At 48.8% G+C, this 15,359-nt stretch overlaps 1 protein-coding gene across 2 annotated transcripts in view; it reads left to right on the forward strand.

Moving 5' to 3' along the window:
• Trim50 (tripartite motif containing 50) overlaps positions 1-15,359 on the forward strand; it is a 17,299-nt gene continuing 1,940 nt past the window's right edge. Inside the window, exons 1-4 of one of the 2 annotated variants that reach the window (XM_028860675.2) lie at positions 1-399; positions 6,304-6,399; positions 12,784-13,014; positions 13,102-13,124. In XM_028860675.2, the coding sequence (XP_028716508.1) occupies positions 1-399; positions 6,304-6,399; positions 12,784-13,014; positions 13,102-13,124 (749 nt within the window). The remainder of the gene's footprint in view (positions 400-6,303; positions 6,400-12,783; positions 13,015-13,101; positions 13,125-15,359) is intronic. The other variant, XM_028860676.2, reaches the window with a different exon arrangement.

Below are 15,359 nucleotides of genomic sequence, written 5' to 3' on the forward strand. Positions count from 1 at the left end.
ATGGCTTGGCGCGCGGCTGTGCCGGAGCTACAGGACCAACTACAGTGCCCCATTTGCCTGGAGGTCTTCAAGGAGCCTCTGATGCTACAGTGCGGCCACTCCTACTGCAAAGACTGCCTGGACTCCTTGTCCCAACACCTGGACTCCGAGCTGCGCTGTCCCGTGTGTCGTCAGTGGGTAGACTACAGCAACTCCCCACCTAATGTCTCCTTGGCACGGGTGATCGATGCCCTGAGGCTCCCGGGGGACACAGAGCCCACCGTTTGCGTGCACCACCGGAACCCTCTCAGCCTCTTCTGCGAGAAAGACCAGGAGTTCATCTGTGGTCTCTGCGGCCTGCTGGGCTCCCACCAACACCACCGAGTCACACCAGTCTCCACCGTCTACAGCCGCATGAAGGTGCGAGGAGCGGGCGGGCCTCTAGCGGGAGGAGCGGAGCAAAGGGGCAGCTTTCCTGAGCTCTCTTGCGCCTCCACTCGGTGGAAGTAGCCTACTGCACCAGGGCTCCGTTTCCCACCCCAACTCCATTTTGGGAGCATATGCCATGCATATACAAGCATGCATTATTATTCATTAGTTTTTAACGTTTATTTGTTTATTGACTGTGTACGCTCGTGTACCACGGCATGCATGTGAGAGTCAGAGGGCAACTTGTGGAAGTCAGTTCTCTCCTTCCATTCATTGGTTTTGAACAGTTGCTTATACCAGGTACTGGGGAATCACAGCTGCAGGAATGACGGGGAACCTCTCGCCAGACACTTCCTTTTCTTTTTCTTCCTCTTCTTCTTTGCATCTCTGGCTTGCTGTACAGACAGAAGGCTTAGTCTAGAGCTTAAGCAGCGCTCTACCACAGAGCCACATCACCAGGTTTCCTTTAGTTCGGTGAGATGGTTTTTTTCTAGTGGTTGATCTGAGACAAGGTTTTACTATGGTAGCCCAGGCTGGCCTTGAACTCACTATGCAGGCCAGATTGGTCTTGACCTCTAAATCTTTTTTTTTTTTTTTTGTTTGTTTGTTTGTTTGTTTTTTTCGAGACAGGGTTTCTCTGTGTAGCTTTGCGCCTTTCCTGGAGCTCACTTGGTAGCCCAGGCTGGCCTCGAACTCACAGAGATCCACCTGCCTCTGCCTCCCGAGTGCTGGGATTAAAGGCGTGCGCCACCACTGCCCGGCTTGACCTCTAAATCTTGTCTCATTCTTCACAGAGCTGAGATTTTAGGCATGCACCACCATGTTTTTTTTTTCCTTTTCTTTTCTTTTTATGGTTTTTATTCCTTCCTGAGTGGACACGTGTGTGCGTATGTATGGAGGTCAGAGGACAACTCCCAGGAACCGGTTCTCTTCTTCCACCACGTGGGTCCCAGGATCAAACTCAGGTCATAGGGCTTCATTGCTGAGCCGTAACGTTGGCCTGGCTTCTTGAAAGCTCCTCAGTCTATCTGTACACAAGCAGGAGGGCAGGACCTTTGTTCCCTGCTGTGGGTCAGTGGCCACAATTGTGGTTCTCAACCCGTGGGTCGTGACCCCTTAGGGTTAACCAGCCCTCTCACAGATGGCCTGCATATCATATATTTACATTACAATTCCAAACAGCAGCAAAATTAGAGTTATGAATTAGCAAAAAAAATAATTTCATGGTTGGGGGAATCGCCACAACATGAGGGACTGTATTAAAGGGCCACAGCATTAGGAAGGTTGAGAACCACTCTCTACAGCTAAAGCTGACAAGTAGTAAATGTTTGAAATATATATGTTAAATTGAATTCCTCAGTCTATGGATCTCAGGTGAACAGATCAACATTTACTATTTAAAATTTTTTTCAAATGTAATATATATAAGGCTTAAGAGTCATATGTGGGCTGGAGCAATGGCTCAAAGGTTAAGAGCACTGATTGTTCTTCCAGAGGTCCTGAGTTCAATTCCCAGCAATCACATGAGATCTGGCGCCCTCTTCTGACATGCAGGCATACATGCAGGCAGAACACTGTATGTATAATAAAATAAATCTTTGGGGGGAAAAAAGAGAGTCCTATGTATAAGGCTGGAGATGTGCCTCAATGATAGAGTGCTTGCCTAGAATCCCCCAGTGAGGGGCTGGGGTGTGGCTCAGTGGTAGAGCCCCTGCCTAGAATCCCCCAGTGAGGGCTGGGGTGTGGCTCAGTGGTAGAGCCCCTGCCTAGAATCCCCCAGTGAGGGGATGGGATGTGACTCAGTGGTAGAGCCCCTGCCTAGAATCCCCCAGTGAGGGGCTGGGGTGTGGCTCAGTGGTAGAGCCCCTGCCTAGAATCCCCCAGTGAGGGGATGGGGTGTGGCTCAGTGGTGGAGCACCTGCCTAGAATCCCCCAGTGAGGGGCTGGGGTGTGGCTCAGTGGTAGAGCCCCTGCCTAGAATCCCCCAGTGAGGGGCTGGGGTGTGGCTCAGTGGGAGAGCCCCTGCCTAGAATCCCCCAATGAGGGGCTGGGGTGTGGCTCAGTGGTAGAGCCCCTGCCTAGAATCCCCCAGTGAGGGGCTGGGGTGTGGCTCAGTGGTAGAGCCCCTGCCTAGAATCCCCCAGTGAGGGGCTGGGGTGTAGCTCAGTGGTGGAGCCCCTGCCTAGAATCCCCAGTGAGGGGCTGGGGTGTGGCTCAGTGGTAGAGCTCCTGCCTAGAATCCCCCAGTGAGGGGCTGGGGTGTGGCTTAGAGTCAGAAAGCTTGCCTAGCAGGTGCAAGGCCCTAGATTTCCCCAGCACAAGAAAGAAAAAAATATATACATAAAGTGTGTAAGTGGGACTGAAAGAGGTTAGTTTTCTTGTTCCTTTCGGGGCCTTTATTTCTTTCTTCAACCTAGAAAGACAGTATAACACCTGGGCTGGGCAGTGCCTGTGCCTTTGGCTTGCATGTACACACTGGGTGTCTAATATGTGCAGGCACTGTGCTGTACTGCTAGCCTACTACTGTAGGCAAAAGCCTCCCCAGGTGCATCACCAAGTGAAGATGCGTCACTTGGGATCGGAGGAGTTCCGTGTGTTAGATGGAAGTGGACTTCCCATCTGAGATCTGAATCCCAAGGAAATAAGGGGGAAAAGAGGAGGAGGAGGAGGGGAGGAGGGAGAGGAGGAGGGAGAGGAAGAGGAAGCAGCACCCTCAGAAGAGCAGGAGGCATGTGGGAGGTCCTTCCGCCATGGGCAGATGGTACGATGGCCAGAGCACTTGCTGCACGAGGACCTGAATTGGAATCTCCAGCACCTGTTGTGAAAAGCCAGGTGTGGCCATGTCTGCCAGCGACACCAGAAGTGTGGGAAGACAGAGACAGGAGGATGGCTGGGCCTGCTGGCTGCCAGCCTACCTTCAGCATCACAGAGAGACCCTGTCTCCAGGGAACAGGGCAGGAAGTGACAGAGCTGGACATCTGACATCCTCCTCTGGGCTCCACAGGTGTGAAAATGGCGTGCACACCCACATATGTGTGTGCATATCGTGTACACACACACACACACACACACACACACACACACACGCCATCCCAAGATTCACGAGGGTAAGTGAGCTGAAGAGCCATGCCTGGTGATAAAATACCTATAGTTCCAGCACTAGAAATGTGGAGGCAGGAGGATCAGAAGTTCAAAGTCAGCCTTGGTTATAAGTCAAGTTTGAGGCCAACCGGAGTTACATGAAACCCCCTTTTAAAAGAGAAAGAAAGAGAAGGAGAAGGGGAGGGGGAAGGAGGGAGGGAGGGAGGGAGAGAGGTGGGGAGTTAAGAAGGAAGGAAAGAAGGGCCAGGCATGGTGGCACATGGGAGGCAGAGGCCTGCACATCTTAGTGAGTCCAGGGCCAGCCTGGTCTATACAGTGAGTTCAGGGCCAGCCTGGTCTACATATTAAGTTCCAGGCCAGTCAGGGCTGTATAGTGAGACCTTGTCTCTAACAAACAAACAAACAAACAAACAAACACAAAATAAAGGAAAAAATGAAAGAATAGAGGGAGGGAAGAGGGACGGAGGGACAGAGGGAGGGAAGTGGAGGTTGGAGCCAGATGGGGCAGTGAAGTAAGCAGGACCCAAACTGTGGAAACCTGTACGAGCCAGGAAGGGACCTGGAGTTTATTTAGAAGCCTTGGACAGATGGTGGCCTCTGGAGGTTTGAAGCCTGGTTGTGATGGGTCAGCTCTCCTAGGCTGGAGAGTGGACCAGAGTGAGGCTGAAGGCCGCAGCAGGGTCTGCAGGGACCAGGAACTAACAGGTAGAAACTGGTAAGGAAGTCCGGATGTGCCGGGATGCTTGGAAGGAAGACGAGGAAGACCCCTGAGGCCTGAAGGTGGGAGGAAGGAGCATGGGAGGACCCAGCATCGCAGACGGGTGGGCTGCCGTGAGAGATACGCAGTCGTCCACACCTGGGTGACCCCATCGCTAGGGACCAGGCAGAGAGAGAAGGAAGACGTGGAGGAGCCCAGGAGCATCGGGGCTTAGGATACAGGGAGAGGGCTGGAGAGCTGGCTCCGCCGCTTGATGAGCGCATGCTGCTCTTGCGGAGGACCCATGTTTGTTCCCAGCATCCATGTCAGGTGGCTCACAACCACCTGTAACTCCAGCTGCAGGGGAGTCCCATGCCTCAGGCCTCTGACGCTTGGACACCAACACTTAGCACATACCCCCAACCAGTTACACACACATATATACTCATATACTTAAACATACAATAAATCTGTTTTAAAACCCTTTAAAAAAAAAAAAGAGGCGTGGTGTGAGTGCTATGAAGATGACTCAGTCAGTACGGTGCTCTCTGTGTGAGAGTCCCTAGGCCCACATAAAAAGTCGGGGTGTAGTAGTATGTGCTGGCAACCCCAGCACTGAGGAGGCAGAGACAGGCAGATCCTTGGGGCTTCCAGGCCAGCCATGCTGCTTAGCTGAATTAGGGGAGCCCCAGGACAGTGACAGGCCCTGTCTCAAAATACAAGTTGGAGAGTATGTGAGGAACGACAGCCGAGGTGGACCTTTGGCCTGTCTCAAAAACGAACAACGAAAGCCAACAACATCCACAAACAGCACTCGGGGAGCAGGTGGATCTGAGTTGACAGCCGGGTCAGCGAGCGAGACAGCTCAGCACATAAAAGCATCCGCTGTGCAATCCTAAAGAGCCGAGTTCAATCCCCGCATATGGTAGAAGGAGAGAACTGACTCCTGAAAGATGTCTTCTTCTGACCTTTACACATGTGTCTTGGCATGCACACACACACAATTTTTTTTGTTTGTTTTTTTCAAGACAGGATTTCTCTGTGTAGTTTTGGTGCCTGTCCTGGATCTCGCTCTGGAGACCAGGCTGGCCTTGAACTCACAGAGATCTGCCTGCCTCTGCCTCCCGAGTGCTGGGATTAAAGGCGTGCACCACCGCCATCCGGCCACGATTAAAAAAAAAAAAAAAGATATTTTGATTGATTTTTTTTTTTTTTTTGAGTTCTCAATACATTATCCCACTGGCCTGGAACTCACCATGGAGCACAGGCTGGCCTGGAACTATCTTCCTGCCTCAGTCTCCTGAGAGCTGGGAATGCAAGTGTGTGGCTTGACGTCTTAACTTCCTCTCCCTGCAGCCCAGTTCACTGGCCTGGTCTCGGCTCTCTCTGCCTAAGGAGGTGACTGTCGTGTTCCCTCCTGAGACGGCTGGAGATGCTCGGCGTCCTGCTCCTCCAGGCCAAGGACAGGGCATCGGCTGCCCCTGGATACCTGGGCTTGCTTGCTTCCTTCTTTTTTTAAATAATGCTTAGATTTGTTTTATTATTTCATGTGCAGGAGTATTTTGCCTGCACGGATGTGTGTGTGTCGTGTGCATGCCTGGTACCCAAGGAGGCCAGAAAAGGGTGCCGGATCCCCTGGGGCTGGAGTTAGAGATGGTTGTGAGCAACCACGTGGGGGCTGCGAGTCAAACCCCTGAGCAGTTTCACCAGCCCCTTGTCTTCCTTCTTTGCCCTTCCGCTTTCCCCCTTTCCTTTCTTCCCTCTGCTCCCCCCCCCCGCCCCGCCTCCACTCTGTTCCCTTTCTCTTTCCCTCCCCGACATAGTCTGGTTACATGTAATGTAGGCTGGCCTTGAACTCCTGCCTCAGCCTCCTGCGGGCTGGGGAGACAGGTGTGCACCATTACATCCATCTTCCTTAAACACTCTTCACCTGTGTGTGGAGGGGACCTGGGAAGCCCTGGTTCCTACCCTGGTTCCTACCCTGGGCTCCGCGTCACGGTCACTGGGAAACCCCCAAGGGAAAGGTTCTGTGCTTCCTGAGGAGAGGGAAGAGCACTCGGCTGGCTCCTCACAGGACCACGGCATGTCACCTGCAGGAAGAACTCGCAGGCCGCATATCCGAGCTGAAGGAGGAGCAGAGGAAAGTGGAGGAACACATTGGCAAACTGGTGAACAACAGGACCCGGATTATTGTGAGTCCCTTCCCTCTGCCTGGGGCCCTAGATCTGTCCACCCCATTTTCTGCAGAACCCAGTTTCCCACTCCCTTCTCCCCGGCAACCGCCATTGCCTCTTTCTGACAGGATCTTGAGTAGCCAGGATGATCTTAAACTCTTGACGCAGCTGAGAATTACCTTGAACTTCTCATCTGTCTACCTCCTCTTTTTGAGTGCTGAGATCATAGGTGTGTCCCGCCATACCATGCAGTGATGGGGATGGGACCCAGCACTTCATGTGTGCTAGGCAGGTGCCCTACCTGAACCACATCAGGGGGATTCTAGGCAGATGCTCTACCTCTGAGCCACACCCCAGCCCCTCACTGGGATTCTAGCAGGGGCTCTACCACTGAGCCACACCCCAGCCCCTCACTGGGAGATTCTAGGCAGGGGTTCTACCACTGAGCCACACCCCAGCCCCTCACTGGGGGATTCTAGGCAGATGCTCTACCACTGAGCCACACCCCAGCCCCTCACTGGGGGATTCTAGGCAGGTGCTCTACCACTGAGTCACACCCCAGCCCCTCACTGGGGGATTCTAGGTACTACTAAGCTCTGTCCCTGACTCAAATTTTCTGAGCTAAAAGCTAAAAGCTCAGAAAATTTGATTTTATTTTTGTCGTGCTGCAAATCAACCCAGAGCCCTGTACAATCAAGGTGAGCACAGGGTTCTAAGCACTGAACCGCCCCCCCCACCCCCCTCCCAAGCCCTTTTCTAATTTGCCCTTTACAGAAAAGGGTGCCTTCTGTACAAAGCTAAGTTCAAAGATACCCTGGTGGCTGGGGGGAGGCCCCATTCCTTATAAGGGAATTGGACCCAGGTGTCAGAACTGGTTCCAAGTTGGCTTTTGTTCAGTGATAAGGCAGGACTGGAATCCCCGAGATAAGGTCCCCAAGCTTGGGCCCAGCTCTCCTCCATACTTTGGGGCCACCTGTGTCTGCTTGCCCTTGGTAGCCATCATGGGGTACTGAGGAACGAAAGCCTGGACAGGAAGCTGTCGGTGTTGGGGGCTAGAAGTGGCAGAGAAGGGACAGGAATGTCACACATGCTCTCACTCAGCTCTGAGCCTTAGGAGGAAGATGATGGAGGTTTGGTCTTCTTTTCTTTCTTTTTTTCTTTTCTTTCTTTCTCTCTTTCTTTCTTTCTTTCTTTCTTTCTTTCTTTCTTTCTTTCTTTCTTTCTTTCTTTTTTTTACACAGGGTTTCTCCGTGCGGCCCTGGCTGTCCTGGATCTATTTATGTAGGCCAGATTGGTCTCTGCCTCCCAAATGCTGGAATTAAAGGCATGTGCCACCACCTCCCGGCTGATGGAGGTTTTTTAAGCTAGGAAGAGCGTGAGGGTCCTTTACTCTGATTATAGCTGGGGACTGCCATTGTCGTATTTGTGTTTGTAGCTCACACTCAGGGTTCGGTGGGCAAGCATGTAACGCCTGTCCCTTTCTGCAGTCTAGCCCCCCCCCCTTTTCCTTTTTAGTTTTTGACACTGGGTCTCACTGTGTTCTCTGTGTAGCCCAGGCTGGCCTGGAACTTAAAGAGATCAGACTGCTGGGACCAAAGGCATGCGCCGCCACACCTCACCCTAGCTCCTTCTCTTTTGTGTTGTTACAAATCATTTTACTCTTTGCCTGTCCTATTTTTTTAATTGAGTGTTTAAGACCATGTACAAAATATTTACCCACTTTATTTTTAATCTCAAAGTCAACTGAAGCTCACTTTTAGCGTCTGGGGAGGAGCCCAGATTAAAGTCTGGCTCCTTTAATCTGTCCCCTACCAGTCATGCTGTGGGGTGGATTCAGGGTCTTGCTGACTAGGTGGCCTCCCTCAGAAGTGTTGAGGACAGTTCACTCTGGGTTACCCCTTACTTTCAGAATGCACATTCTTGAGAGTGCAAACCCTGGATCTCCATTGCTCTCTCTGGTCGAGAGAATGAGGATGTGTGACTTGCCCAAGCTTCAGGACCCTTTGAGAAGCAGCCTGTACTTTCCTGGAATGTAGCTGACCTGGGGACATGGGCCAACGTATTGGCTGTTGTCTTAGCCCCGTGGTATTATTGGCTTTGGCCGTCCAGTATGGTGATTGAACACTCAGAAGGTCACTTACACCAGTATTTAAGAACAAACAGTGCTTTCAAACTTAGCTGTTGATTCACTTAGATAAAGTTTGACAAAGACATGTTTCTACATAAACTTTAACTCTGTTAGGACTCAGTTTCCTAACTAAAGTCTGATGAGCTCTGTGGAAACCATGAACAATTATCTGATAAAACATTAAACCTTTGTTCTCTAAGCACATTTTTGTAAACCCCTACTATTTTTACTAATAAAACAACTTTATATTTCAATGGAAACTTAGGAAACTGTAAACACAGAGAACATGTGTACTGTGTCTTAAATGTGTAACATCTACAAATGCAAACAAAACAGTCCTGGAGATAGTTTTAAAAAGTAACATCTAGCTGAAGATGCTGAGTAGACACGACTTTTAGATCCTATTCAATCCAGAACCAGAGCTCAAAACATGAGACGGCGCAAAAAAAAAAAAAAAAAAAAAAAAAAAAAAAAAAAAAAGTAACATCTAGTCATGAGGGGTGACACATGCCTTTAATCCCAGCACTCAGGAGGAAGAGGCAGGTGGTTCTCTATAAGTTCGAGGACAAGACTAGAACATAAGTCTATGAGAATCTAAAAAAAAAAAAAAAAGTCTGTCTATGATGAGTTCTTTGATGCTTATGCAGGACATGTCAGTCTAGAGACGAGTCCTAGTCTACATGATAAGAGAGTGGAGGAGGGAAGGGGGAGGGGGCAAGGGAGGGGGGAGAAGAAAAAAGTCTGAAAAAGAAAATGAAAAAAAAAAAAAAAAAAAAAAGAAAATTAAAAAATAAAATAACAGGGCTGGAGAAATGGCTGATCTTCCAGAGGTCCTGAGTTCAATTCTTAGCAACCACATGGGGGCTCACAACCATCTATAATGAGATCTGGTGCCCTCTTCTGGCGGCAGGTGTACATGCAGGCAGAACACTGTATATATAATAAATGCATAAAACTAAAAAAAAAATTAAATAAAATAACATCTAAATTAGCAAATTTGACAAATACTAGTTAAATAATAAATAAACAAACAAGACAAGGCTGTCCACTCTCCCCATATTTATTCAATATAGTACTAGAAGTTCTAGCTAGAGCAATAAGACAAGAAAAGGAGATACAACAAAGGGATACAAATTGGCAAGGAAGAAGTCAAACTTTCACTATTTGCAGATGATATGATAGTATACATAAGTGACCCCAAAAACTCTACCAGGGAACTCCTACAGCTGATAAACTCCTTCAGTAAAGTGGCAGGATACAAGATCAACTCAAAAAAATCAGCAGCCCTCCTATACACAAATGATAAAAGGGCTGAGAAAGAAGTCAGAGAAACATCACCCTTTACAATAGCCACAAATAATATAAAATACCTTGGGATAACACTAACTAAACAAGTGAAGGACCTTTTTGATAAGAACTTTAAATCTCTAAAGAAAGAAATTGAAGAAGATATCAGAAATGGAAGGATCTCCCATGCTCATGGATAGGTAGGATTAACATAGTAAAAATGGCAATCTTACCAAAAGCAATCTACAGATTCAATGCAATCACCATCAAAATCCCAACACAATTCTTCACAGACTTGGAAAGAAAAATACTCAACTTCATATGGAAAAACAAAAGACCCAGGATAGCTAAAAGAATCCTATACAATAATAAATAAACAAATCTTATTATAACAAGCATTTACAAGCTAATTTTGTTTAAAAGTGTTTACTGTTCATTTTGAGTTCCTACATAGCCAAAGCAGGGTAAAGTCTGAATCTTTGTTCTCACTTTGTGTCTATGCTTTTGTTAGTCTCACTTTTCTTTGCTTACTTCTGCAGGTAAGATATTAATTGCTTGATCTGAAAGCACAGGGACACGGACTGTCTTAATTCTTGAATTCCGGGAACAGTACAGTCTAGCAAGATCAGCCCCCAAGTGAGGCTATTTCTCCATTCGGGTGAGGCTGCAGGTTGGAGTAGAAGTCACCATGTCCTGAGGGGCAGTTTATTTCCTGCAAGCAATAGGGACTTCTTGAATCATTTTGTGGAACCAGACAGTGACCGAGCAAACAACATTCTAAGAATGTTTAATCACATACACATTTTATCTTCTGTTTTAGAGTTTCAGTTACACTGTGAATTAAAATGAATTTGGCTGAACTTGACAGTTTTAATTTATATGATCTTGTCTTAGTTACTGTTATTGCTGTGAAGAGACATCATGACCAAGACAACTGTTATAAAAAGAAACCATTTAATTGGGGCTTGCTTACAGTTTCAGAGGGTTAGTACATGATCATCATGGCGGGAAGCAGACAGGCATGGGACTGGAGCAGTAGATGGGAGCTTTCCATCCTGATTCACAGGTGGCAGTGCAGAGACAGACAGACAGACAGACAGATACTGGGTCTGGCCTGGGCTTTTGAAGACTTTATGCTTACTCTCAGTGATACCTTCCCAACAAGGCCACACCCCCAATCCTTCCCAAACAGTTCCACTAACTGGTGACTAAACATTCAAATATATGAGCCTATGGGGGCCAGTCTCATTCATAAACCAAATGGGTGCTATGTAAACATAATTGTTATTATTATTATTATTATTATTATTATTATTATTATTTTGGTTTTTCGAGATAGGGTTTTTCTGTGTAGCTTTTTGCCTTTCCTGGAACTCACTCTGTAGCCAGGCGGGCCTTGAACTCATAGAGATCTGCCTGCCTGGGCCTCCTGAGTGCTGGGATTAAAGGCATGTGCCACCACCACCTGGCTGCAAACAGTATTTTAAAAGCATAAACAGAGGCTGGGGAAATGGCTCAAGTGTTCAGAATGCCTCCTGCCCTTGTGGAGGACTCAAGTTCAATTCCTATAACCAACACAGCACCTCGCAATCACCAGTAACTCCAGTCCTCGGGGATCTGACACCCTCTTTCTGGCCTGCATGAGCACTAGTAGAAACACACGTGGCATATATGCATGAATACAGGCAAAACACTCATAAAATAATAAAATAGATCTAAAAAATAGATTATTTTGATATGTATGAGTGTCTTGCCTGCATGCATGTATGTACACCATGTGTGTTTCTCATGACCATGGAGGCCAGAAGAGGACATCAAATCCCCTGGGACTAGAATTGCAGACAGTTGTGAGCTGCCTGTAGGTGCTAGGAATTGAACCCAGGTCCTTGGCAAGAGCAACAGGTACTCTTAATTGGTGATCCATCTCTTCAGCTCCAATAAATAAATTAAAAGAGAGAGACTCTTCAGCTCCAATAAATAAATTAAAAGAAAGAAACACCTAGAAACCAATGCCAATGCCCATTTCTTTTTTTCTTCTTGAGATACGGTCTCTCTATGTAGCTCTGGCTGTCCTGGAACTTACTCTGTAGCCCAGGCTGGCCTTGAATTCACAGAGATCCACCTGGCCCTGCCTCCTGAGTGCTGGGATTAAAGGTGCATGTCACCACGCCCACCCTCAGTGCCTATTTCTGACACAGCAAAATGTGCACTGATGATCCAGTGTTGACTCAGCGCAAGTCCAACTGGTACTCAGTAAAACAGCAAACCATGACTAAGCACAAAGAAAAAAAAAATAAACTAGGCACAGTGGCGCACACCTTTAATCCCAGCACTCGGGAGGCAGAGGCAGGTGGATCTCTGAATGTTGAGGCCAGCTTGGTCTACAGAGCGAGTTCTAGGACATCCAGGGCTACACAGGGAAAACCTGTCTTGAAAAACCTAAAAAAATAAATAAGGCCAAACATATCTCAGCCAAGGCAAACCATGACTCAACAAAAAGCACACCATGACTTGATAAAAAAAAAATCAAGCCATGACTCCGCTAAAAACAAAATCAAACCTTGACTCAGTAAAATAGCCAAACATAATTCAGTAAAGCTCCAAATTGAGACTCAGCAAAATCACAAAGACTCCGTTGAATCGGCCACCATAGCTGCACACTGGCCATTTTAGGGTTATGGGGTGAGGATCAGGGTCGGGGTCAGGGTTAGGAGTAGGGTAAGGTATTTGCCTAGCATGCATGAAGCCCTAGGTCCAATCCCCAGTACTACAAAAAGTAAAAAAAAATATACACAGAAAATAGGAGCGGGTCATTTCTAGGGCTTCCCCGTCACAACATGAACTCACAGCTATCATCAACCCACTGGGCATGTAGGCTGAGCCCCTTCAGGATGGGCCAGAAAAAACGAGGTCCTGGGGATGCTGAGACCACCCCGAGCCCAGCAGGTGGGCGGCGACTGCCCTGTGACTGGCCCTCCTTGTCTTAGAATGAGTCCGATGTCTTCAGCTGGGTGATCCGCAGAGAGTTCCAGGAGCTGCATCACCTGGTGGATGAAGAGAAAGCCCGCTGCCTGGAGGGGGTCGAGGGTCACACACGTGGCCTGGTGGCCTCCCTGGACATGCAGCTGGAGCAGGCCCAGGGTACTCAGGAGCGACTGACCCAGGCTGAGCAGGTGCTGGAGCAGTTCGGTAATGAGAGTCACCATGAGTTCATCCGGGTGAGTGGCCAAGAGTGTGGTCCCCAGCCCTCTCCTTAACGATGCAGTTTCGACACAGCAGTAATCCCGTCCTTCTCTTTCTTCCAGAAGTTCCACACCATGGCCTCCAGGTAACAACCTCAACTGAAGCTGCTGGGACAGAGGTCAGCCAGTGTCCAGTGTCTGATGGCACAGGCCTCTCATCCCCATGGTCCCTCCATGTGGTCTAGCTCTAAGCTGCTCCCAACGTGTGGCTCTGCCCAAGGAAAAGAACGGAAGTCAAGTGCCTTCCATCAGGGTTCTCACAGACTAGTCATGTAGAGGAAAAACTGGTGCATCCCTGTGGTAACTATGGCAACAGATACTGCCTCAAGCTATAGAAACTCAGTGGAGGAGGTGATGGTCAGGGACCGGCAGAGGCATATAGGGGTGACAGCTGAGAAGGCTGTGGTGTGCAGGCAGGCAGAGTGGGAGCCATCTCGAGAAATGGGGGTAAGGTGGTGTGCAGACCACAGAGTGCGATCAAGTTCAGTGTTGCTGTGGAGTCAACTGTTATGTGTGAGGAAGTGGAGAGGGAGATGTACCAGGCAGGCAAAGCCAGAATGAGTGCCCTTGAGGTGTGCTCTTTGGACCCTGGGAAGGGAGTGAGTTCATGTTAGTGCTGGAAAACTCAACAGTTTCTGAACCTTCCTCAGACCCTGCGGACGTAGAGCTCCTTGTTTTCTCTCTTTTTAAATTCTTGTTTTATGTGTATGGGTGTTCTGCATGTATGTACGTCTGTGTGAAGTGGCCACAAAAGCCGTAAGAGAGCATTGGCTTCCCCAGAACTGAAGTTACACAGCTGTAAGCTGCCACGTAGGTGCTGGGAATCGAACCTGGGTCCTCTCAGAGTAGCCAGTGCTCTTAACTGAGACATCTCTCCAGCCTCTCCTTTATGTGTGTATTGTTCATGCACATTTATAGGTGTGGAGGCCAGAGGACAGCCCTGGCTGCTGTTTTCAGATACCATCTACCTTGTTTTTTTGTTTTTGATTTTGTTTTTTGAGACAGGGTCTCTCACTGGCCTGGGGCTCACCAAGTAGGCCAGGCTGGCCAGCCAGAGAGCCTCAGGGATTTGTCTGTCTTCGCCTTCCCAGCATTTACTGTACCACCATGCTTGGCTTTTTCAGATTGATTCTTTTATTTTATGGGATGAGTGTTTTGCCTGCATGTATGTCTGTGCGCCCATTGTGTTAGGTGCCTGAAGAGGTCAGAAGAGGGAGTTGGATCCCTTGGAACTAGAGTTGCAGACAGTTTGTCATCTGCCATGTGGGTGCTGGGGACCGAACCCAGGTCTTTTGCAAGAGCGACAAGTGTTTTAACCAGTGAGCCATCTCTCTAGCCACCGTGCCGGGCTCTTTCATGTGAGTTCTGGGAATTGAACTCAGGCAGGTCTTCATTCTTGCTAGGCAAGCAATCTACCTGTTGAGCTATCTCCCAGCATGCCCTCCTTGTTGTCTGTGGTTTCCTTTATTCCTTGGGGCCATGTGCCTAGAAGGCACTTATGGAAATGAACAGACAGACACTTTGCCTAGCTCAGCTGGAAGCAGAATCCTCCCCAGCTACAGTGAGCAATCAAGTCACTTGATGTAGAGGGTCTTTGGCGGCAGTGCGTGTCAGCAACGCCTGCCTGGAGGGCTGGCTAAGACGTGATACAACTTAACCAGGGTGATTGGTTTCTGATAAGCAAGGGTCTGCATCTCTAATAATTCCCAGGAAAGTTAGACTCCTGTTCCCCAGACCCGCGCATGCTCTGTCAACCAACATCTGTTGTATTAGTAGCCTTGTCTCGCTGAGACCAAATGACGTAAGGGAGGTAATGTTTATTTCAGTCCATCACAGCCAGGAAGGTGCGTGGGAGCGTGGACTTGGTCACATGGTGGCAGATAGGGAGCTGAGAGATAAGGCTGAAGTCAGAGGTGGGGGTGACCTTCAAAGACCTGCTACAGTGACCCGTTTCCACCAGCCAGGCCCCACCTCTTTCTGATAGTTCTACCACCTGGGGACCAGCTTCACGGCATGAGCCTGTGGAGGACACTTCCAGGACCATCTGTAAGAGCAGCCATGCAGCATCTCACGCTGTGTCCAGAGTGGCTCGGTTCTGGAAACCTGCCTGGGCAGCGAGGGGATGCAGAAAGAGCAAGTCCGTAGACACACAGGAAAGCTGGTGTCAGGTGGGACAAGCACTCTGAGGTGATGGCATCCACTACAGAGCAACCTGGAACCTCAGCATGTTTATTAGACACAGCACGGGGGTGGTGGTCGGGGTTACACACTGTTGGTAGGCGGTGTCTGTAGTCCGCAGTCTCAAACCGTTAACATCTAGG

This window comes from Peromyscus leucopus, chromosome 23 (assembly GCF_004664715.2).
Source record: "Peromyscus leucopus breed LL Stock chromosome 23, UCI_PerLeu_2.1, whole genome shotgun sequence".
NCBI classification, from domain to species: Eukaryota; Metazoa; Chordata; class Mammalia; order Rodentia; family Cricetidae; genus Peromyscus; species Peromyscus leucopus.